Here is a 26596-nt window from a genome sequence, read left to right as displayed (position 1 = left end):
ATCAAATATATGAAAGTATTAAGAGGTCTAGTTGAAAAAATTAGGACATTTTTTATATAAAAGTCCTAATTTTATATTAAAAATGTTATTTTAAACAACACATTCTGTCTACTATGAAGCGGTGCACTCAGTACTTACAAAGAATATGGAAATTTTTTATGACGAGAAATCAATTGAACATCCTAAGTATTTATAGGTATTTTTTTTTGTGTATAAAGTTTACGCCTTTACAATTTTTGTGTTTAACACATACTATATTTTGCAATACTTTTATCATAATTTCTTTATCAAAATATATTTTGATAAAGAAATTATAATAAAAGTATTGCAAAATATAGTACAGAGATTTTCTCTAACAGCGGAACATAGGATTGTGTTATTTAACTATAGCAATGAAGCACTTACTATACATTATTATAATTAATAAAAGCGTAGATAGTTACAATTTAATGGTTATTTTAGTTTAATTGCTTTTATTATCCATTACAAATGTCATTTTACTCAATTAATCTTGGTTACTACGTTTAATATTTAAATTAAATGGAAAACAGTAATTTGACTATAGTAATATTTACTATAGTCAAATAACACGAAATCTCCTATGTTCCACTGTTAGAGAAAACTCCTGTATGTGTTAAACACAAAAATTGTAAAGGCGTAAACTTTATACACAAAAAAAATACCTATAAATACTTAGGATGTTCAATTGATTTCTCGTCATAAAAAATTTCCATATTCTTTGTAAGTACTGAGCGCACCGCTTCATAGTAGATAGAATGTGTTGTTTAAAATAACTTTTTTAATATAAAATTAGGACTTTTATATAAAAAATGTCCTAATTTTTTTCAACTAGACCTCTTAATACTTTCATATATTTGATTACTTTATTCTTGTTCTTTCTATTCAGGACACTATATTGTTTCATCAAGCATCAAATTCTTTTTTGCAATGCCCAATTATCTGAAAATATGAAACAGAAAGCAAATTATCATGCAATAATGATATACATTCAGAAGGAGCACTAAAAGGATAATATCTGTCTACCTAACTAAAAAATTAATACAGAATTTAATTTTATAGGTTTATATATCGTTCCTTTAAGCTGAAGAATTATTAGGTCTGTTCTTTTTCGCTGTTTGCTGCACTAGTGCAATAAGTTAGAGTGGAGAAAACATATGTTTGTCTTATTTCAACTAATTGCATTAGTTCGATAGTGCAGCGAAAAGAAACAAACGGATTTTGTGTGATCCTCAACTAGAGTACCTATAAAATTGATAAATCTTTTAACAAAGAAATTTGCCCTAAATCTTACATTTTACATAATAATAGATATATAAACTGTAAAATAAAATAAGTTATCTGATCCATTTTTGTTTATCTATAATTGTTGTGATTTGCAATTAATCATTTTACTCCAAAACTTCATGTTCACTCTCATAACCCACTTCATTTACACATATTACTAACACATACTTCAAACAATATGGCACCTTCAGCTTCTAGTTTCCAATCTATGAATTTTTCGTGATATCATGTTTGTTGCCAACCTCTTAGCACAATAATTACTAGACCGTTCTGCAAATTGTCGCCGTACCCCTCCGTGTGGCTATCGAGCGAAGCGCCGCCAACGGGCGATAATTGTATTAGCAACTTAGCGACCGACACATATACGAACACACCAGCAGCGGCAGTACACGAACAACACAAACACAAATAGGTTAAGGTTATGATGTACAAACATTGTAAATAATTGTTTTCGTTTATTTTACCCAAATAAATGGTTTTTATCAGTCAACATTAAACTTGTCCAAGTTTATTTTGATCCCTCTCGGTCAATCGAACCGGACGGTTTTACGGCGACTAACCTCACTAACAAAACGCGTCACAATATATTACACTAAATTTTTCTAAAAATTGGGATAAATTAAAGAAAACGGAGAAATATGATGTTTTTTAAAAGAAAACTTTCACAAAAATATTCAAGTTATGCAATGAAAATCAAAAGCATGCTCTCTAAAGTTTCTGTGATTGTAAGTGCGAATGGAACGAGAGTTTTGGAATTTGCTTTTTACACTCATTGTTAGAATAACATATTATTTTTAGATTTACTCACAACTCTTGTTTTAAAAGGTCTTTTGTAGCCAGCTTGCTGTCAAATTCCTTTAAAGAATCTATTCAACCAATAGGAAAGGTAGGTAATAAACTTGGCCCAGAAGTTTTCCAATCCGAAGGCTGGCGTAGACTGCGTCTGCAATGTGCTCCCTTAGCATTGTTTCTATGGCATGCAGCTGCCTGGATATAGCTTTTTGACCCTTCTTAATTTGTATTAAGCACAACTCATACCCATTTTGGTGCTTGCTAGTTTGAGGAGCTTCAGGCAATTCAACTAGAAGAATAGACATTAAATATTAAACATATATTGCAAATACAATGGGAGATAAGTAAAAAGTTTTACAGGTCTGATTGATCGAATAAACGATAACAGTAATAAGGAGATTGAAGGGTATCATAAAGACCGCACTATTGAAATAAACTTGAAATTTGAACCAAAATTATGTTATACCAAATAATAAAAGTAAACTTTACAGAATAATGATTAAGCGAAACTATAAAATCCTTGTCATCTTAATGGTAACAAATAATTGATTGTCATACCTTCTATAATTTTTTCACCGCAGGTACCTGAAGGTAAGGGCTCCATTAAGTGTAAAAGGGCGTCTAAAGGAGAATTAATAGTGTTAAATTATAATATTTGCTGAATAGTTTATACTACGATTTTGGCAAAAAGTAATTTTTTGTGTATATTTTGTCCATTTTTCTCATAGGAACACGAAGGTAAAGGCTCTGGTAAGTCGGATGGTACGGCTAAAAGAGAATTCATTGTTAAAACAAATAACGTTTGTTGAATAGTTCATTCCCCCATTGCTTATAAACCTGGGTTTTTTGTGTCAAGATAAAAACAATCAATTTACCATTTTTCACTGGAGCTCCTTCAATTATATTTAACAAAAACTATCCGAACCAAAGTATTTTTTAATTACTTTATGATTGCTACACGAAGCCTAAGGTTTTTAGCATTAATCATATCTGAAATGTTTAAGTTTATTTAGTAAGAGAAATACTATAGGAAGGACATGGAAGAACCAAGTTTACAAACGTAAAGTATACAAAAAAACGTTTACTGACGAAGAAAAAACTGAGTGATATCATAATTTTTTTTCGTAATTGGTGGGTCCTCGACAGGATCATCTTCGGCATCTACTGGAATAGTAATAATCGTATAACTAATATCAGTCAACGAGTATTATAATATTCTTTTAAAAAGTTAACGCAAGCGTACACTTTAGATTAACCCATTAACGCCCAAAATTGTTATTTCCACACGGTCATGTTTGACCGTTCACCAATAACGCTACGGTTATGGAAACCGTACAAAAATTCATTCCCGACTATTTTCATGTGTGCTCTTTCAGATTTTATCACTTTTAGAGCAAAAAAATTGGATACTTCCTATGAATTTTGCTATTTAAAAAAAAATGTCGTAGAATTTTTCGGTAGTTTTCGGGAAAAAGCAATATTTTCACATCCTTGTACAATTCAAATCGGCTCGTTTTTAACAGAAGTTGTTCAATTTTTATATGTACTTTGTAACCATTTACTTTGGAAAGCTCAATTTTCATCCATTTTTTCAAAATAGCGGTTAAAAAATATATAATTTTGCATAACACTGAAAAAATAGGTTGAAACGGTTTTCTCTTACTTTTAGAGGCGAATCTTTCAATATAGTATTAAAATTTGTGTTTAATTACCCATACAATAATAGATGCCCAACATTCAAAATGGCGGATGCAAAATGGCGGACAGAAAATTCATTAAAAACGTGATTTTACGCAAATATATTTATCAGTAGTCATATCGAGGAATTTGTACACGAATCTCGAATTAGCTACTATAACAATTTAAAATGATCCAAGATGGCGGATGGAAAATTAATGAAAACCGGTATTCTAACAAAAAATTGGATTTGTTGATTTTAATATTACTGATCATAAGTCTGAAATGCTATTTCGAAAATTGGCTATATAATATTCAATGCGGCTAATCGTAATTTGAGTTAGAGTTGATATTTTTTTAATAATTCAATTTTGTATGATCAGTTGAACACCATTTGCCAGTGATTTTTAAGATTATCACTGTTGTCCGATTTTTACCACGTGGAGGTTGTGTTCTGAAAAATCTATTTTTTTTTGTTTTAATTTTTAATTTTTTTTTCTTTTTTTAATAAGTTTTTATTATGTTAAAGTTTAGATATTTTGTATAGGAGTTTGATGTTTTACCTCAAAACATTTCTTACAAAAAAACAGCTTACAGGTAGTGCACATATTGATTGTACGTATACCACATTTATTACTGCAGAATTTTGTAGTCGTTTGAGCTGCTTTTTCATGTTTCTCTGCTGTTTTCTTTTTTTTGAGGAAAATGAATTGAAATTATCAAGATAATATCTACTGATGGACATTGCTGCATCTTTAGTACCGACTTTCATTTTGGATTCGTTACATATATTATATAAAACAGTAACATTTGTGATTGCAGCTTGAATCAACCGCAAGAAGATAACCCATGTCCATTTTTCAGACCTCAAAGACGGTAAAAGCTTACAACAGTGTTGATCGTGTACGTCCACACCACCCATAAATCGATTATACGCTGAAAAAGCATACGGAAATTCTATATCAACCTTACTCTTGTTATCTTTATTGTAGCGTTTCATGGGTGTCAGCGGCGTTACACCTGCTGCTGAAGACAGAATTAATACTTGTTTTGAATCTTGTATTGTTATGAAATTGGTACCACTTTTTTTATCATATTTAGATTCAAACGTACCTCTTTTTACATTTTTATCAAAATTTACTTTTTCTGGAGTACGATCTTTTCTCAGTGTACCGGTAGCTTTCAGTCCTAAATTTTTAAGATGAATAATGAGGTTAGCGGAGCAAAACAGATTGTCCATATATATGTGGTATTTATCCAAATTTCGATACGAAGTAGTAGTGAGAAGAGGCTGTAACATTCGTATAACCACTCGACTTCCAAGTGAAACCTTAGATAAAATCTCTTTTTCTGAGTTTTTACCGCAATAAATTTCAAATTCAAACAAATATCCATTTGGTGCACCGAGACCCCAGATTTTAATTCCATAACGGGTTGGTTTTGTTTTGATGAATTGCTTGATGGACAATTTGCCAAAAAATTTCACCATCATTTCATCCACCGAAAGCGCAGAAGAAAATATCCCAAAACGTAGCAAATTTTTTCTAAAAATATCTACTATTTTTTGAACTCTCCATATCTTATTGGTTGGATTATTGCCTTCAGGTTTAGAGAATTTCAATTTTGACTTTATTTTCTCGAAATGATTGCGGCTCATAGCTGATGCAACTGGATCCGAATGTAAAAAAGGATCATTACTCCAAAAATCTCTTTGAGATAATCTTTTATTATACGACGAAAATATTATTATTCCAATAAAAATATTCAGCTCATCGAAAGTCAAGAGATGTCCGTTAAGTTTAGTGCTTTCAATAATATAATTTTTAATTTCAGCACAGAAGAATAATTCAAAGAGTTCAGTAAATGATTTTGACTGAATAAAACTTTTATCTTTATTAGATAAAAATAAATCATCATGTAAAATGTCGTATTTTCTTTCGCCCGGTATCCAGCCGTAAATATAATTTTCCTCAAGTTTTTTTTGAGTATTATTATACTCTGAAGATATACGAGCATAAGATTTTTTCGGAGTGAAATAGTTTTCACTGTCATTATTATTAGATTCATCTGCACTAAAATCAATAGTATCTAATTCTTCTGAATCAATTTCTGAGTCTGAAACATTTATATCAGACTCTCCTGAATAATCAGGATTTGGAATAAATGCTGCGTTATTTCGTTCATCAATTTCGAAGCTAAGAAAATTTCTCCTTGTCGTTTTTGATTTTTTAGGAACTGAAGAGTTACGCTTACCTAGAGAAATGCGTTTTGGCATAATCAGAAAATTGTTTGAATATCCTTAAGAAAAAAATTCTTTCAATTTATATACTTCGTACTACTATTTATTAGCTAGAATGTACGCACGTGTAATCACTATATAGCATAAACATTCTTCCTAATAACCTTTTAAAACTAAACGCTACTATTATTCATGAATAATAATAGAATAAGCCAATTTAAATTGTTATAGTAGCTAATTCGAGATTCGTGTACAAATTCCTCGATATGACTACTGATAAATATATTTGCGTAAAATCACGTTTTTAATGAATTTTCTGTCCGCCATTTTGCATCCGCCATTTTGAATGTTGGGCATCTATTATTGTATGGGTAATTAAACACAAATCTTAATACTATATTGAACGATTCGCTTCTAAAAGTAAGAGAAAACCGTTTCAACCTATTTTTTCAGTGTTATGCAAAATTGTATATTTTTTAACCGCTATTTTGAAAAAATGGATGAAAATTGAGCTTTCCAAAGTAAATGGTTACAAAGTACATATAAAAATTGCACAACTTCTGTTAAAAACGAGCCGATTTGAATTGTACAAGGATGTGAAAATATTGCTTTTTCCCTAAAACTACCGAAAAATTCTACTACATTTTTTTTTAAATAGCAAAATTCATAGGAAGTATCCAATTTTTTTGCTCTAAAAGTGATAAAATCTGAAAGAGCACACTCGAAAATGGTCGGGTATGAATTTTTGTACGGTTTCCATAACCGTAGCGTTATTGATGAACGGTCAAACATGACCGTGTGGAAATAACAATTTTGGGCGTTAATGGGTTAACATGAAATCATATTAGTTTAAATTTCAGTTCTCTGTATAGGAAGGGTGAGTTTTACGAGCGCAAATAATTACAATTGTAATTCAAAATTTATAGTAGATGTTTCACTAATAAATGCGATGTCCAATTATGTAATTACATTATTTCATAGACGTAATAAAATAATAGAATTCTGTATTTACATAAATAAACAATTTTGTAAAACTATATATAAATATATATATTTACTAGAAACGTAGAGTTAAAATCAATAAACTTTTATGAAATAACATTTGTCTATATTATTTTTTAAATATGTATATTTAAATGAATATAGCATGCTTTTTATTTAGCAATTAAATACCCCAATGCGGTTTTTAAGTTATTATATGATCCCCTCCTAAGGATTTAAGTGCTTAAAGTGTTTAACGGGAATCCGTATACCGACATTACAGGGCGAAAACTATTTCGCATTCAGCTTCGCCATTAGTTGACGGATTGTAAAGTTATTACAGGTTTTTTGAAATGCCAGAAGCTTATCTACTAAGTTACGTTAGGAAAATTAACAAAAAATGAAAGAAAATTTTTGTTTAAATAAATATATTAACATTATTGAGAAACAACAATTAATTCGCAAAATCCCCCAACGTACTTTACTAGATAATGTTCATATGTTTCCAAAACGTCCACATAAATGCAAATCCGTCAAGAAATGACGATGCTGCATGCGAAATAAATAATGGAAGAATTTCGTGTTGGCGACTTCCGAACACGAAATTCTTCCATTATTTATTTCGCATGCAGCATCGTCATTTTTTGACGGATTTGCATTTATGTGGACGTTTTGGAAACATATGAACATTATCTAGTAAAGTACGTTGGGGGATTTTGCGAATTAATTGTTGTTTCTCAATAATGTTAATATATTTATTTAAACAAAAATTTTCTTTCATTTTTTGTTAATTTTCCTAACGTAACTTAGTAGATAAGCTCTGGCATTTCCAAAAACCTGTAATAACTTTACAATCCGTCAACAAATGGCGAAGCTGCATGCGAAATAGTTTAGCCCTGTAATGTCGGAATACGGATTCCCGTTAAGATCATAAGTAATAGCATAAAAGAAAGAAACACAAATAAGCCAATCATATATAAGAATTTCATTCGCTACGCTGAGATTTTCAAATATGATTGGCTTATTTTGTTTTATGTGCCAATACCTTTACAGTAGTTTCAATTGTTTCGTACTGGGTAGTCATGGCCGCCTATCGGTCACGTTTCGGCTGACTTGACACTACAGTCTGGGTCAGTAGAAATGCTGATTGAGCTTTGCGACACACAGTACAATGAACTAAAATATTACACTCCGAGCGGTAAGAATGTAATGAATTGGCAAGATTCGGGGTGAATGATAGTATATATAAGCTAACGTTGGAACAGCAGATTTGACACAAAACTATGTATTTTCAGGTATTACAATTATACTTACAATAAACGCTAATTGTGCTGCAACAGCATTCGCAGGCTTATTTACTATTCGTCACAACTAGTAGAGTGACTAGACTCTCTTATGGTCGTGGATTGCTCGCACTAGTTAACTATGACCAGCTCGTAATAGTTGTTGTTATCTTTCAGAACGGTACGTGTTAGGCACAACTGAAAGATGCGCACTCGCGACGATTACTATACGACTTAGTTCGGATTTGAATATTACTAGACTTAACTACCAGTACAAGGCGACTGGGCAAGAGATTTACTAAAATAAGGTGGAGTACACTGTGCCAAATTGATTCGTGTGCTAATACCTGTAAGATTTGGAGTAAACCATACTATAGTAAAAATATCTGAAATTCGAATAAACTATAACAAACAGTTTAGACAACTGCAAAAAATATTTAGTATACTCAGATATCTATAGGGTTTTGGCCATAAATCTTGCGTCGAGGCGAGGGGATTTCTAGGGAGTTTGTCCGTAGCTGTCAAATGGCGCGATTAACCCTCAATTTTGTATTGTAAACAAAAATAATATTTTTGGAAAACGATTGCGGAAAAGAAGGAAGGATTTTAATACATAACAGAGAAGAAAAAATATATCAGATGATTATAAATTAATAACAAAAAATGAAAATTAATGTGAATTTTTAAGGAAATATACATTGTGGTTATTTTATTTTTGTTACAGGTGAAATCCTGTTACGATGACTTTCTATTAAGGAAATAAGTACTTATAAACAAATAGGTGCAAAAGCATTAATATATGAAGCATTTCTGTGTGGCCCAGTCATTTCGATAATTGAGACTTAATGTTATAATAGTGAATGTGTAAGCGATTAGTGTATATACAACGAATTCTTATTGTAAATTGAATAATCTTGTATGACAATGTTTTAATATGCTATTATTTTAAATTAAAGATAGTTCAATAAATATATTATTTTTATTGCTTCCCTTTCTCCAATTTCTATAAACACATAGTAATTACCTATTCTCGTAGTACTCATATATTCTTTAAATTACTAACAAAATTACAACTGTGTTATATTTGTAAATCATAGTTGTTTGTTGAAATAGTCTTTATTATTCAATGTGAGACAAATTGCATAGGGTTTAGGCAAATATCTTATTGATCCGCCACATCCTTCCATATCTTATGTTACATTTATTTGCCATTTTAGGTCTTTCTTTTAGTTTTCAAAATATACTAATATTTTTTTGCTATTTTTAAATACACTCAGATATGGCTATTCTATTGACTAATAATTTTATAAATGTTAAGATGATTGGTAAACCAATGTTCTATTAAATTTGAAGAATGGACACTTAAATTATCTTACTTATAATGTTTGGCACCTCTTCCATAGGATATGTTCTCTTTACATTTGAGAGGATATTGTTCTCCAATACATTTAAGTATATTGCTGATTTTATCTTGCTTATAGCTTCAAATAATTCACATTTGGATATCCTTCCTCAATATATAATACATATTTAGTTAGTCCTATTTGTTTGTGAAATTTCTGTTCTAAATCCTTAATATATCTAGTTACTACACATATAATATATGATTTTCAAAGGATTAATATATCTTTCCATCAATCCTAGCTACATCATAATAGGAGTAACGAAATAAGTATTTTATCTACAGAGTGGATATCCAAGCGTGTAGTTGGAAAACTATTCGAAGCTGAAAATAAGATGAACCCAGCAGTATACACATACCTTTTAACGAACTTTATCTTCCCAAACATTATAAGTAATATCTTGCAGAAATAGTGCCAACAGATGTTAAGATTAAATACCATCATTCAAATGCCCATTATTCAAATTAAAGAAGGTAATGGTTTAACAATCATTTCAACTATTACAAAAATAATTGTAGGTCAGCAGTATTATCAGATCTGTATATATGCAAAAATGATTGGAGAATTAATGTTATATGTTAAAGACTAGAAGAAAATAGTGCAAAGGAGGCAAATAAATGTCACACAAGATGTGAAAGAATGTGACGGATCAATAAGATATTTGCCTAAACCATATGCAATTTGTCTCACATTGAATAATAAAGACCATTTCAACAAACAGCTATGATTTACAAATATAAAACAGTTGTAATTTTGTTAGTAATTTAAAGAATATATGAGTACTACGAGAATAGGTAATTACTATGTGTTTATAGAAATTGGAGAAAGGGAAGCAATAAAAATAATATATTTATTGAACTATCTTTAATTTAAAATAATAGCAATTAAAACATTCTTATACAAGATTATTTAATTTACAATAAGAGTTTGTTGTATATACACTAATCGCTTACACATTCATTATTATAACATTAAGTCACAATTATCAAAATGAATGGGCCACACAGAAATGCTTCATATATTAATGCTTTTGCAATTATGTGTTTATAAGTCCTTTTTTCCTTAATAGGAAGTCATCATAACAGGATTTCACCTGTAACAAAAATAAAATAACCGCAAAGTATATTTCCTTATAAATTCGCAATAATTTTCATTTTTTGTTATTAATTTATACTCATCTGATATATTTTGTCTTCTCTGTTATGTATTAAAATCCTTCCTTCTTTTCCACAATCCTTTTCCAAAAATATTATTTTTGTTTACAATACAAAATTGAGGGTTAATCGCGCCATTTGACAGCTACGGACAAACTTCCTAGAAATCCCCTCGCTTCGACACAAGATTTATGGCCAAAACACTATAGATATCTGACTATACTAAATATTCTTTGCCGTTGTCTAAACTGTTTGTTATAGTTTATTCGAATTTCAGATATTTTTACTATAGTATGGTTTACTCCAAATCTTACAGGTATTAGCACACGAATCAATTTGGCACAGTGTACTCTGCTCCCGTGGAACGAACACTAGAGTTACGACCTTGGAACGCAGATGATACGGCAGCGGCTAAGCTTGCACAGAAGAAGACTCAACTTGAGGGTCGCGGAATTCGCATATATGTAGGAGGCGTAATATGTCATATTTCGTCAGTAGCGCCATGATCTTTTGACACATGAGAACCAAAAAATCTCCATATCCACGGCCGACATCCAAGGTTTGACGCATTTCCGGAAAAGAAGTCCGGGCATCAGCATTGTGCAATACTACCGGTATTACACACGGACGCGTGCGATCTACTTTATTTCGGCAAGGTGGCTGATCTCTACGTTACATAATCATAAAGCGTAGACAATAGTACACACACTACACTTCAAGACCATACTATGTCATCATCAGTGCTTGCTCAATTACATAAGTTACATGTTCACTGCTCACATGGCTGTTATTTAAAAAGATACGAGTGCATCAAGAATTTTATATTAAAGTTTAGAATTTTTAAAATTGCAAATATTGTGTACCTGCCAAGCGTTTAATTCCTAATTCATATAATATAATTTAAATTTTAAATTTAGCTTCAACCATAAAATGTTTAATAAAATATGTTTATTTATAACTGTTTATGTGAAAAGCTCAAAGTTTAATTAAATATATAAAAAGAATAATTACACTCTTTTAAATGAATTTTACACATTAAATACAAAAAGATCATTTAACCTGTTGCCGGTAATTTTATTGGTAATTAGATCCAATTTGTACTATATTTTATAAAATTAATGCTGCTAAAACTTGAAATTTATTAGATATTAACGTTATATTTTTATGTAATTTCGAACCCGTTAAAATTTTTTATATATGCATATATAAATCAACTCACTCTAATTATCACTAATAAATATTACTTTATTTTACGTTATAGCACAAAAAGGCTAAAAACGAACTCACGATTGGATTCTTCAAAGGAGAAAGATCTCTTTCTGCTTTTAATATTTTCTGAATAAAATTCATCAGCAGCAATCCGTCTTAAAATAGTATCACTATCTGCTTCATCTGCCGAGAGAGCTTTCAATTTTACTTCGACATCTTTAGCTTCTTGGAATGAATCTGAAAAACAATTATACTGTAAATTGTATATATTACTCTTTATTTTACATTTTTAAAAATGTATTACTGCAAAAACGTACCAACAATGCTGTTATTCTTTTTAATAGCCCAATCATTTTGTGGCTGTAGCATTTTTAATATAGCCAATGTATTATTAGTATTTTTCGGGGCCCACCAATAATAGGACTCACCCTTTGAAAAAATCGAAGATTCCAGGACTGCAAAATATACTCCTTTTCCGAATACTATGTACCAAGCATTGGAGGAAAATTAATATATGTAACTATAATTACATACTTTATAACAATGGAAAAGTAATGTAAGTAAAATTGTTTTTAAATTTAAGCTACACAGCTTTTATAATAATTTTTTAAATAGGCCAAACACCTAAGTCAGATAAGTTTGAAACCATAAAAATATCAAAATTTGTAGAGTCACGTGGATAAATCGGTAATTTTGAAACATTCATGAACTTCTGTCCAATAATGATTTGAACATCATTCTGAAATGCAATGTGAGAAACACAAATAATGCTCTTTTGATTATTTTCTAATATGTAACAACAATTGTTGTATTTTTTAGTCGTCAATATAAAATTAAATAAATGTACTTTGCTATGACTATTAATGCATCCAAATGGCAGGAACTCATTAATTGGGCTTATTAATTTTGGAATAAGCAAATATTCAATTTTTGTTTGAGGTCGATAAACTTGCTCGTCTAATCTATTGCAAACTTGTTGCAATGGTTTATCAAATTTTCTTAAAAGTTATTTAAGAAAAAATAAATGATCCTCAAAAGGGAAAGCACTAAACGAGTCCAAAGGACCCAAATTTTTATAATCTGCAGTCAAATGGATTAAACTATGCATATTAAATGTTTGCGTCTCTGGGCCAAAAAAACTTCTCATATTCTTGAAAAAATATATTAAAAGTACATGAGCATATTTATTATTTTTATAATAATCATGAGCATCACATAATATTCGCATTGCACAGTTCAATGCATTAAAATGAAGATATTTATCTTCGGGTAAAATATTAGCCAATACAGCTGGTCCAAGGTAAAGAAGAAAAGTTCTAAATTGAGTCGCTTTCCATCTAAGAAATTCATCTATATCAAAAACTTTGCGACTAAATTCTGCTGGTATGCATTCCGAAATAGATTTTAATAATTCTGATAAGATATTCATTTTAGGGATATCTATTCTGGAAGCTTTTGACCTATTAATCCATAGAGTAAACATTTGTTTGCATACACCAAGACAACAACAGTGCATGTAGTCTATTGGAAAATTTGTAACCATTATTGGAATTGAAAGAAGTTCAATTGGTGACGAAACCTCATGCAAATGGTGTTCAGTTTGTGCTCACAGTAAGAAATCTGTGTCACTGCGCAGTGGATGGTTTACATCAGGAAAAGTCATCCTTTTGTTCACTGTACAGCCTTTTATAGTATACTTGTTACAGCCGTAAAAACCATTATGTAATTTTGTACTGGTGATATAAGCTTTTGCTGGTGTATCACAAATGATACAGCGAATATCAACTTGCCAATTCTTATCATTAATGATAAATCCATTACACTTCAATTCAAGAAACTCTGTGATAAACGGCTGGAGATATTAAGAGAGAACTGTTATTTTTAATCCATAACACATTCCAATTACAAATGGTGAAATTGTTGAATTGCAAACTTTGCCTAAAATAGGCCAAAGTTGAGCTCTAGAAATATTAGAGATTGGAAGACCATCCATATTGACATCAAACATTATTTTATTAATATTACTGAAACTCGTAGGAAAAGTTGCAATAATGTTGGTCAGTTGCTTCATCAATCCTTAATGAACGTGTACGGCCAGATGTTAAATTGCTGATATTATGTGTAGTAGTCCTTGGAGTTTGAAGAAGTGTCCTTGCATCTAAAGGCAAACTACTATGTCCATGTTTTGACAAAATATGTAGAAGAGAAGTGACAGCATTTTGATTTATATTAAATCCATTTGCCCATGTATGAAGCTCTTCTTTTAAATCAGATTCTGTTGAACATTCATTGTTCTTTGACAATTTCACGTTTACTAATATCTTCATCTCGATCAATGCGTGCCATATTTTTAGGAAGAAGTGCTATGCTACAAATAAAACAAGGCATACGTCTTGTATTGGCCATTGTTGAAGTTAATATGGCACTTCGCAATTACCTATATTCGATTTAATTAGGCATAAAAGATACTTGTTTATTAGCTTATACCAATTAATGAAATCAGTTTGGTACCTTAACAGAAAGTATATGTAACAAATATTACTTACCTTTTGTAACAAGGCAAATTCTTTCGCCTTGCTACATGAATTATTTCTGGTTTTTAAAACGCCGCGCTCAAATGAGGTTTCGCTCGATCCCGGGTGGCGGCGTTGTGCCCCGTGCACAGCTGCCACGATCGCCTCGTCGACCGAAAACTGAGGCGCAGACACACCGCTTTTACCAGTCATCAAGGCAGGACGTATCTTTGTGGAAAATCCAAGGAAAGCTTTAATCGACTTCGGATACCCATGTAAGTGGACCCCGAGAATGGATTCGATATACTAAGAAGTAAGGAAGGAGGCTAGACAGGGAATTGGGAACTGTCAAGAGGTTCAATTGGGGACTTCACTCCATCCACTACTCCTAACCTTAAATTTGACACTGCTGTGCATGCCTGGCTTATACTTTGCTATATTGTTTATTGCATGAAGGTAAGCGTTGAGGACCAGTGCTGGTAACTACTGGGAAATCCCTCTCCCCACCACGTCGACCAAGCTGGCACGCACACATGCAACCGTCATGCGTGAGAGATCTTTGCACCCCTAGCGGAGAAAAGCGAACTATTAGGTGCCCACTTGCACTCCTAGCGGAGAAAAGCGAACTGCTGGCTACCCACACTGCCATTTGGCATATCTGTGTTTCGGCTACCTTCGCTGGACGTCGATTCACTTCGGGTGCAAGCGAGAGCGGTATAGTTTCATCGCTCCTCTCTTTCTAATTCTTATTTCATACTTCTCGGCTACTCGGATTCTCTTTCGACTGACCGTAAGGCTATCGGCTTCTTTCGACAAGTTTCGGTAGGATTCGGGAGCGAAAAGGAGCGCGACGTTGATTCTCGGACCTCTCAGTCTATATAAAATGCTGTGTTTACCGAACAATTCGAAGCAAATGGAAATCCTTTTCCTATATAACTTCTTAATTGTTATACAATGTTTATATGTAGCCATTAAATTATTAGATTTGGTAATAAATAAAAAAATGCGTTCTTCTAATAACAAATAATGAGTTGAGGTAAAATAAACTCAATGTTTTTGTATTAATCTGGTAATAAATGCATTTTTATATTTATTATTGAGTCTAATAAGTTAATGGTTATTAAAAAAAAAATTCGTTGTAAAGAAAAAAAAATGAAAAAATATTAACCTCTGCCAAGAATCGAACCCGAGCCCGCCGCGTGACAAACGGCAACCTTACCGTCTGCGCTACAGCAATCATTTGGTGGACCAAAGGCAAATAGGCCTTTTCATGACTGACTACAAATCTTTCATTAACTCGTCATAAACAATCAGGAATTAGCTGCAATAATAAATACATTTATTTACACACCATTATTGCACTAAATTTATTATGTTTTTAATTTGAAGCATACATTTTGCATGAAGATATGATAGTTTAAAGGTATCCAAGCAGTACTTTAAATACAAAACTATTCGTATGCCCCATTATCATAAATTAATTAAGTAATATAATAAAATATGTTTCGTATAATCGAATAATATATGACAGTGGAGCATACGAATAGAGGTTTCTATTTAAAGTACTGCATAGCTACCCTTAAACTATCGTATTTTCATGCAAAATGTATGCTTCAAATTAAAAAAAATAATAAATTTAGTGCAATAATGGTGTGTAAATAAATGTATTTATTATTGCAGCTAATTCTTCATTGTTTATGACGAGTTAATGAAAGATTTGTAGTCAGTCATGAAAAGGCCTATTTGCCTTTGGTCCACCAAATGATTGCTGTAGCGCAGACGGTAAGGTTGCCGTTTGTCACGCGGCGGGCTCGGGTTCGATTCTTGGCAGAAGTTAATATTTTTTCATTTTTTTTTTCTTTACAACGAATTTTTTTTTTAATAACCATTAACTTATTAGACTCAATAATAAATATAAGAATGCATTTATTACCCAGATTAATACAAAAACATTGAGTTTATTTTACCTCTACTCATTATTTGTTATTAGAAGAACGCATTTTTGTATTTATTACCAAATCTAATAATTTAAAGTCTACATATAAACATTTTATAACAATTAAGAAGTTATTTAGGAAAAGGATTTCCATTTGCTTCGAATAGTTGGGTAAACGCAGCATTTTATATAGACTGAGAGGTCCGAGAATCAACGTCGCGCTCCTTTTCGCTCCCGATGTGAGCCAAATGTCAATGTCTCTCTCGACACTCGTTTAAAATCCATTTCACTCATCTGTTCCGCTAGACAAGGATAGGGAGTATTAGTCTCGCTCTCTTTCTCTCTCTCTCTCCTATTTCTCCCAAGTCCCAATGCGTTGCGTATCTGTCAGCGGATTAAAATTCTCTCAATATGAACATAAGGTTTTAATATAACATTGTACTACATTTATTATTATGATAGTATGTAAGACATATGTTCCTCTCGAAAGGAGATGGAGTGTCTATTGAGAAATCAATATTGTAATTTATTTAAAGTAAAAAGCAAGTGAATATCTTTCACAAATTTTTATGAAAATTAATGTATGCTTTGCAATAACCTAATTATCGTTTTAGCAAAATGTATTATAGTAATTCTCATAAATTATGTATAATTTAAGATTTCATGAGACTTCGAGCAAAATAAACAGCTTGCTGTCATTTACAACACATTTATATTATTTCAATTTGTAATTATTTTCTCTTTTTAATATTAAACAGCTATACATTGTTGGAATGATCGATTATTACAACAAAATTTCAAGCACCCTGAAACATGTAAAACACTTTGTAATTCCAAATTACCATATACATGCTTAATTTAAATAAATATGTTTTTCAGCATTTTCCATGTTTCATGTATCTATAATCCTTGTGTCCTCCTCTCAATATATCCTTCATTTGCGTTCACCTATTTGAAAATAATTTAATCTTATATTACTTACACTGGCATTAGATGATTTATTTGTTTTACCTATTGATTTTAAGGGTAAACGACTTTAAGACAAAGATAAAGATAGATTATTATTAATTTCTTCGGAAATTGCATGGTACACATCTACTCAAATCTAGTGCAATCTTATTGCATTTGAATATACTACATTAAACTATTCTGAATGACTACAAAATGATTACTTATCACAATATTCTGGAATAGGTGTAAGGATTTAGAAATGAAATGTACAATTGAAGTTAAGTATTTTATTTGTCCTTTACTTGTAATTTTATAAAAGTATTTATTCCTTCTATAGTTACAAGATAATGCATACCACGTAACTTACAGAAATTATGGTAGTGCTTGAGAAGTACACTGATCTAATCGTTATATAAGCACGAATAATTCGATCTATTTCAATAGGTTCCAACTGTTTACTAAATTAAATAAAAATAAATTTACATTGTACAATAATATAATTGGACGAGAATTAAAATATTCTAGTGGAAATGTTAAAAAATATTTGTCAAATTAAGCAGTCCAGTAATAATTAATATCCGGTCGATTAATTTGAGTTACAAAGATATCGCTAAATTATAAATGATATTTTTCTTATTGGATTAAATAGCATAAAAAATTTGTGATATCGTTATGTATGTCGTTAGATATGAAAATGAGACATACTTTAGACCTGTATATGTCTAATGTTGGAGTATAAATAAATTTATAACAATGAATTCATCGTCTAATATCGGTATTTACATATGTTCTGTACAAAATCAATGTAGTACACAAGACACGTATGATCCGCACGAAAACAGATATGTTAACAGTGCGTAAAATATCTTATGTACAAATGATTTAGTAATTTTTTTTTTTTTTTTTTTAAGGGAAAAATGCATCCTAGCACACTTAGCTAAAAGAAAAAGAATATATATATATATATATATATATATATTCTTCCTCTTCTTTCTAAGTAGTGTGGGACTCACTATCTCTTTGTTCGACTCAATACATTGACAGCAATTTGTATACAGAAAACTATTGCTAGTTTCTGTTTCATAATATTGCCATTAAGGAATTGAGCTGAACATGGATTTATCAGATAGCGCCTACCCACTAAAAAACCCTCAATTACAAAGTGTCGCAAGAGGCAGACATTGTTTGTAATTATTTTTAAATGTGTCGCAAAAGGCTGACATTGGTATAATTTCTGTTCAGGTGTCGCAGTAGGCAGACATTGGTTTAATTGTTGTTAAGGTGTCGCAGTAGGCAGACATTGGTATAGTTTTTGATAAGGTGTCGCAGTAGGCAGACATTGGTATAGTTTTTGATAAGGTGTCGCAGTAGGCAGACATTGGTTTAATTTGTGTTAAGGTGTCGCAGTAGGCAGACATTGGTATAGTTTTTGATAAGGTGTCGCAGTAGGCAGACATTGATTTAATTTTTATTAAGGTGTCGCAGTAGGCAGACAATAGCTCAGTCGTTCATATTAAACCCTGATCATCATTATCATCATCATCATCGCTTTTATACCCATGAAGAGTAAGAGTCCTTTCATTTGCTACACAAGTTTTAGCATATAAATAATTTGTTGCAGTTAACAATAAATGTCTTTTGGTTACTGGCATAGTAACGCTATTAAAGTTTGTACACTTCAAGTAGCTTTTAATCACGTATATAGAATTTAACGTTGCAGAGCTAATACTATTTCTTTTTTTCGTTTTCACATCAGGTATTAGTGAAAAACAGCGCTCGGCTTCTGCATTGGAATGCGGTAATGATCGGACATTGTTAAGAAGCAATCGCAGTTGAGGATACTTCTTAATTCCTTCAGACGTTAATTGAGAACATATTGTTATCCACATTTTATCAAAAGAAAGTTTAGACCATGCAATTCTTTGATCCGGCGATTCTTTATGAAAAAGAGAAAACCATTCATTTTTTAAATCCGTTTCATTTGAAATATCAAAAATATTACCGATTTTTATTAATACTGCAGCCGATGAATCTCGGTCGGAATCGAAAAGTGCAGTTTTATAATCGAAAATTGTTAAATTTTTGAAAAATTCATTATTGAATGGAAAGCGGTTACGGATTTCCTCAGCAGATTTTATTAAAAATTGCAAGCAGTTTTTCTTTATGTCATCAACTTGTATTTTGGTTAATGACTCTTCGAGTAATTTATCTTGGAGATATTCTTCGCAATCAGTACCAACATTTATATCATCTATATCCATAATATTATTTGGATTGGAGAAATTGATATTAATGCAGCCTTCTTCCATCATTACATATTTTAATAACGCAGGCTTAATAAATGTGCTTAATATGAAAAATAAAATTTCTATAGATTTTGGCTGCAATAAATGAATTTTTGTTTCCCGAGACTGAAATTCCGCATTAAAAGTATTGAATTTTTCTAATACAAAATGCAAAAAATGCAAATACGCTTTAGTTTCAACGTTTTGCATATATTCATACAATTGAGTAGCCTGTCTATTATTTTCAGAGGACTGCTCTAATAAAAATGCAGGTAGAATATCCCAATTTTCTAATACTCGGTCTATACATTTATGGCGAGAAAGCCATCTAGTTTCTGCGTATCTCAAAATACTAGATATTTTCGGAGCGAAACAATTTTGAAACTCACGAAATATAGCCGTTCTTTTAGGGCTTCAGTGTATGAAAGTCGCGATATTTTTTATAAACTCTTCGTGTACCGAAGGAATCGCTCTGCACGCGGCAGAAGCCGCAAGTGCCGATAAATGGCATATGCATGGGACTGTAATTACTTTTGAATTTTTTTCTAAAATTTTTGTCCGAAAAGACGAATTTCTTTCTACCATAACGGACGCGTTATCACAGCCTATAGCTAGTACTTGCGCTAAGGGAATTTGTTTTTTCATTAATTCATTATTGAACGCGGAAAATATCTTGTCAGCAGAGCAATCTCTTGCATCAAGATTTTTTAATTGCAAGAGCCGCGCTTGTATTTCTAACGTCGATGGTTCTATATAACGAACCATTATGGAAAACCATTTATCGTTGGTGATATCCGACGTTTCATCAACGAATACCGAAAATTTCGTGTTTTGCAGCGTTCCCTTCAGTCTATTAGTCTCTTCACGACAAACGACGTTATTGACTATTTTCGATAATTTAGCGCGTCCTAATTTTACAGCTTGTAGGACTAGCGGCTCCTCGCCTATACTTTGAAAAAGATCTATCATCGCGGCACTGGTAGAATATGGAATATTATGTTCGACAAAGAATGTAGCTATTCTAATTTCCGCGATTTTCACGCGATCACGAAACTCGAAATCAGGTTTCTTTCTGGCTTCAGAATAGCTACTAGTAGAAGCTTGCGGAAGACCACGATCGCCAACTGTTACGAATTTATCCGTATTTCTTTGGTGTAAAACCGACGACTCGTGCTTTTGTATTTCCGAATACCCGCTGCACTAAGATTTTTCGCAGAATAAGCAATAACATTTTGTAATGGATTCTCCTACCACGATGGGCTGATCGTGATAGCTATCTTCCTATTACCTTCGGCCGTCCTTGCATTCGGTACTTTCAGGGCGCCAGTTGGTCGTGTGGGTGACCAACAACCCATCGTTAACATAGGGGTCTTACCCCGCCATTCCAATCGTATGCATTTCCCAATGGGCTGATTGGTAGTGCATAGAGGATGGTACGGAAGCCTGGTTTGCTCAGTGTGCTAGGTCGTAGAGAGAGGGGAGGGTTCCTTACAGGTAGCCCGAGCCTCGCGACAATAGACACACTCTCCCACCCACCCACTCATACATATGAGGGGAGGTGAGGAGACGAGAACGTTATCGTGATCTTTTCTCATAAGGGACTGTCAGGGTGGTGCATCCCCGCAATGCCCAAGTCCGCGGTGCCATGCGCGTTGCCATGGACTTAGCGGCGGCACCCGGCATGCAGCAGAAACCTACCATACCTGCACAGGTCCCTTATGCATCGATAGCATACAGTGTGTTCGTTGTGTAGGGAGCAAGCTCACCTCACGCGCACGGACACACTCATCGGTGAGCCGGTGTGGTGTACGTCCGCCTTGCGCGACGTCCCAGGCCCGACTCCCTCTCTTATTTCCCCCTCCTCAGGGGACTAGAGAATTCGCCTTTCGCAGGAGTCCCTGTGCCCACTTCTCCTCGTCTCAAGCCACCAAGTTACTTGGCACAGCCCTGCCTTGCTCGCTTGGTCGGCTTGGACTTTTAAGTGGAGCGCCGGTCTTTTCATCCGGTCTTCTGACGGTCCACAGGGATGTTCCTAGACGGTACTTTCTGTCCACTCGGAAACCTATGCACCGAGTCGGTAATGTAGGGTTTGAAATAACCACTACTAATCGTTAGCTTTTCTTTAATTTCTTTATTAAATCCGGTATCTTGATACATAACGAGAGAACCTCGTTACAATTTATACTTGTCTTCCGTAATTTCTTTCAACCACTTCCTCCAAGATGGATGTTTGTCGTACCAGTGATGTTGAAATATTTTCTTATTCGCAGGCTTCTTATTTCCTGCAGTAGAGGACTTCCTTGTTCTTTTTTCTGTTGGACAGGATGAATCCGAAGACATTTCCACAACACTTTCTATCACTTTTCACAATCTCAAACACAAAAATATAAATTTTGCAACAGTTTTGACTGTAAGAGGTTTTAGGCAACTGCCGTGGATACAAAGGTTTCGTTTCCTTTTATATATTTATTATTGTATACAAACACAGCTAGCAATGATAAAATTTTAAAAATTTGTTGTTTTGCATTTTCATGTTACAGTTAAATTAGTATTTCTCAAGAAAAAATGAGTTACATTATATGGATTTGAACACGCGACCACAGAATCAGTAGTCTCGTGCTCTAGCTATTCAGCCGTATGCCGATTTGCATAAGCATTAGTTTTCAAGTACATATATAAGGAGTGAAAAGATATTAAGAAATATTGACGACGATTTTATAGAAAAAGGAGAAAGCACTGTAATCTCAGAATATAAAATTACCTTAGAAATAACTAAATTCATTTCATAAACGTATCTACCAATAAACTATGCATATATGAGCAAATTTTTACAGTACACCTTCAATTACAGTTTTTCCTTCAGTCATCATGTTAACATTTGATTAATCAAGCATGAGCTCATATTTAAAACTAATAGTATTTGTACGTTTAGTTTTAAAAATGCTTAATAAAATACCATTATTGAAGCTGAATTATAACAAGTTTAATTTATTTATTACCTAAATACATTTATTATAATCCCATACAATTGTTACATAATGATATTTCATTTATGCATTTAATGTAATTGGTGCGGTGTGGACTAAAAATCAATTTCATAAAAGTCTTAGGAACTGTGGTATAAATCACACCAATTATGCTGTATGATATGATTGATTTATGGGCCCATCAGCGAACAGCCAAATAGGAAACATTCGATGATGGTATTTTGAGGTATTTTCAAGTCCCCACTAAGTCAGCCTGCCCCTTTTATTATATGATCTACGGAAATAAGGTGGGAAGTAAAATTTCCCACGGGTTAATATCACCATATACACTGTATACTTCTTAGGCCATGTATTCGGGATATTATAAGCGTTAGTTAGTCGTATTTAAAAGTGTGTAGTGTAAGTTGCTAGTGCCGTATTTTGTTTTGAAGCAGTGGAAAATACTGTTATGTAAGTACTTTCAAAGTTATTAAAAATATTTGTGTAATGTAATAATTAACTTTACGTTGTTAATTAAGATTATTATTCAAAATTGACATAAGTAAACAATTTTAGTAGTAAATATATATGGAGCAGGAGTGATAATAATTTTTGACAACGTAATTTTTCGTCTTTTAACCCGTTAAATATCAGTATTAATGATTTGGTTCTTTCCAGACATAATTCTTATTACTGTTACTTAACGTGTTAAAACAGCTTTATTTTATATTTTACAATATTATAGACAACTGAAAATAATTTCTAATAAATAGCATTTTTGAAACTTTTACAAATGTAAAAAATATTTATGAAATTAATTAATTCTTTTATTTTCATTTCCAGAACCATGACTGAGGAGGATAAGCTGCTTTGTAAGTATGAATTTATTATTACTGAAATGTTATTAAGTTTAACATTTATTAATTACTCCTTCAAACTTATAGATACCGAGAGAGACATGCTGCTCATTCTTTTGGAGCGAACGAGCAGAATAGAGGGCCTGCTCGTTGAGGAGCAGAAGCAGCGGAAGCTGCAAGAGAAGCAGCTGGTGGAGCAGCAGCAGCAGCTGCAAAATTTAACTGCTCAGCTGCAACAGATGCAGCTGAAGCAGCAACAGCAACCACAGCCTCAGCAGCAACAGGAGGAGGAGCAGCAGCAGCAGCCTCAGCAGCAGCAGCAGCAGTATCAGCAGCAGCAGCAGCCTCAGCAGCAGCAGCAGTATCAGCAGCAGCAGCAACAGGGCTACCAGCCTCAAAGACGTCGGCGCGATTATCCAGGTAAATAAAAATTTTCTTAGTTAGCCCCTTTGCAACTTAAAACGTAACATGTAACCATATTCCAATTAGATTATCATTGGTTTGGCACGGGATTCAAAATATAGAAATTTTATTATTTATGGGTGTATGGTACAACTATATTAACATTACATAACTTCCATGTTCAAATCGTAAAAACTTAGATTACAGTTTCATTTCTTTGTCGATAATACGTTTGAATGTTTACTAAAACGGAATATAATCGTTATAATATGAATGTATAATGTTTCCTAAATTGTACTAATTTACATCTTAATCAGTTGCGTCAAACAGATTTAAAATAGCATATCGGATTATATAAATTATACCTACCACCTATGTACCATAATAGATTTTATTTTAGAAAATATTTTGACATTGACATATACTTTTTTTGCAGATCGAAGATCGTTTGGAGGTCAATCGCGCCGTAATTTTTACAGCCGGCCGGACAACCGCCGCGCGGAGCCTCAACCCCCTCAGCCCGCAAGAGGGTATATTTGTTATTTTTAAATAACTTTTTTTTAAAAATAAATTTTTTATAACCAACTTTAATTGTACATTTCATTTCTAAATCCTTACACCTATTCCAGAATATTGTGATAAGTAATCATTTTGTAGTCATTCAGAATAGTTTAATGTAGTATATTCAAATGCAATAAGATTGCACTAGATTTGAGTAGATGTGTACCATGCAATTTCCGAAGAAATTAATAATAATCTATCTTTATCTTTGTCTTAAAGTCGTTTACCCTTAAAATCAATAGGTAAAACAAATAAAACATCTAATGCCAGTGTAAGTAATATAAGATTAAATTATTTTCAAATAGGTGAACGCAAATGAAGGATATATTGAGAGGAGGACACAAGGATTATAGATACATGAAACATGGAAAATGCTGAAAAACATATTTATTTAAATTAAGCATGTATATGGTAATTTGGAATTACAAAGTGTTTTACATGTTTCAGGGTGCTTGAAATTTTGTTGTAATAATCGATCATTCAAACAATGTATAGCTGTTTAATATTAAAAATAGAAAATAATTACAAATTGAAATAATATAAATGTGTTGTAAATGACAGCAAGCTGTTTATTTTGCTCGAAGTCTCATGAAATCTTAAATTATACATAATTTATGAGAATTACTATAATACATATTGCTAAAACGATAATTAGGTTATTGCAAAGCATACATTAATTTTCATAAAAATTTGTGAAAGATATTCACTTGCTTTTTACTTTAAATAAATTACAATATTGATTTCTCAATAGACACTCCATCTCCTTTCGAGAGGAACATATGTCTTACATACTATCATAATAATAAATGTAGTACAATGTTATATTAAAACCTTATGTTCATATTGAGAGAATTTTAATCCGCTGACAGATACGCAACGCATTGGAACTATTGGAAGAGATAGGAGAGAGAGAGAGAAAGAGAGAGCAAAACTCGCGCTATCCTACACTAGCGGAACAGATGAGCGAAAAGGATTTTAAACGAAAGTCGAGAGAGAATCCGAGTAGCCGAGAAGTATGAAATAAGAATTAGAAAGAGAGGAGCGATGAAACTATACCGCTCTCGCTTGCACCCGAAGTGAATCGACGTCCAGCGAAGGTAGCCGAAACACAGATATGCCAAATGGCAGTGTGGGTAGCCAGTAGTTCGCTTTTCTCCGCTAGGAGTGCAAGTGGGCACCTAATAGTTCGCTTTTCTCCGCTAGGAGTGCAAGTGGGCGCCTAATAGTTCGGTTTTCTCCGCTAGGTGTGAAAAGATCTCTCAGGCATGACGGTTGCATGTGTGCGTGCCAGCTTGGTCGACGTGGTGGGGAGAGGGATTTCCCACGAGTTACCAGCACTGTTGAGGACCGATAGTAGGACTCAACGTTTAAGTATTAATATTACTTTGTGATTAGCTTAGTGGCTCCAGATCTAGTAGGGCATAGCAGGTTGTAACGTGGCCAATCCTACGCGGTTGGGTATCGTCACAAACATAATTATGGGAACTCCTCTTCCCCTCGCGGGCACCCTTGAGTTTGACTATTTTAAAAATTATGATTTACACCGACGAGTAAGCCCTTTTACAAGTATGTTAGCTTGAGACTTTACAGCCAAGGTCAGGAGAGACTCCAGGATCGCTGCGGAACCCCGCCACCAACCCAGGTTAGAGATCTCATTTCTCCGTTTATTTATTTTTTATATACCGATACCGAACGGTAATATTCAACCCTATAGGGCATTGCGCTTTTCGGTTTCATTTTCGCATATGGCTTACTCTCTAATCGGTAGTTGCTTGTGCGGCGTGTCACCCTAAGGGGGGGGGGGGGCTCTGCTTCTCCGCTCTTCTATCCCCTGGCCCCTTCCAGGGAGGACCACACCACCATCCAGAGCCTCAGAAATGGGACCCCGCAGCTTCGCCCTCTCGCGTGCCGAACCAACCATCGTTGTCAACCCTCCACCCGGTGAGACTGGGATCGAAAGGGAACGCTAAATGTCGCTACCTCATGTTCACTATATCTGAGCTCAACTCGGGTCCTCCAGAGACGAGGAATAATGAAATCATAAGGAATTAGTAATCCTCTACTCCTTGGGCACCCACAACT

The 26596-nt window shown here is 33.0% G+C and overlaps 1 protein-coding gene across 1 annotated transcript; it reads right to left on the bottom strand.

Annotated features, from left to right (window-relative positions):
- Positions 1–4131: 4131 nt before the first annotated feature.
- LOC136778131 (piggyBac transposable element-derived protein 3-like) lies at positions 4132–6049 on the bottom strand. The gene is made up of 2 exons (XM_066734740.1): positions 4338–6049; positions 4132–4228 (listed from the first exon to the last, which is right to left on the bottom strand). The coding sequence occupies exons 1-2, from the start codon at positions 6047–6049 to the stop codon at positions 4132–4134; spliced, it is 1809 nt and encodes a 602-aa protein (XP_066590837.1).
- Positions 6050–26596: the final 20547 nt, after the last annotated feature.

The sequence above is a fragment of the Prorops nasuta genome, unplaced genomic scaffold (assembly GCF_024137725.1).
Source record: "Prorops nasuta isolate Cenicafe-Biocafe unplaced genomic scaffold, Cenicafe_Pnas_1.2 PNAS00013, whole genome shotgun sequence".
NCBI lineage: Eukaryota > Metazoa > Arthropoda > Insecta > Hymenoptera > Bethylidae > Prorops > Prorops nasuta.
Note: the sequence above shows the minus strand (reverse complement) of the source record. Positions and strands in the feature narration are given on the sequence as shown.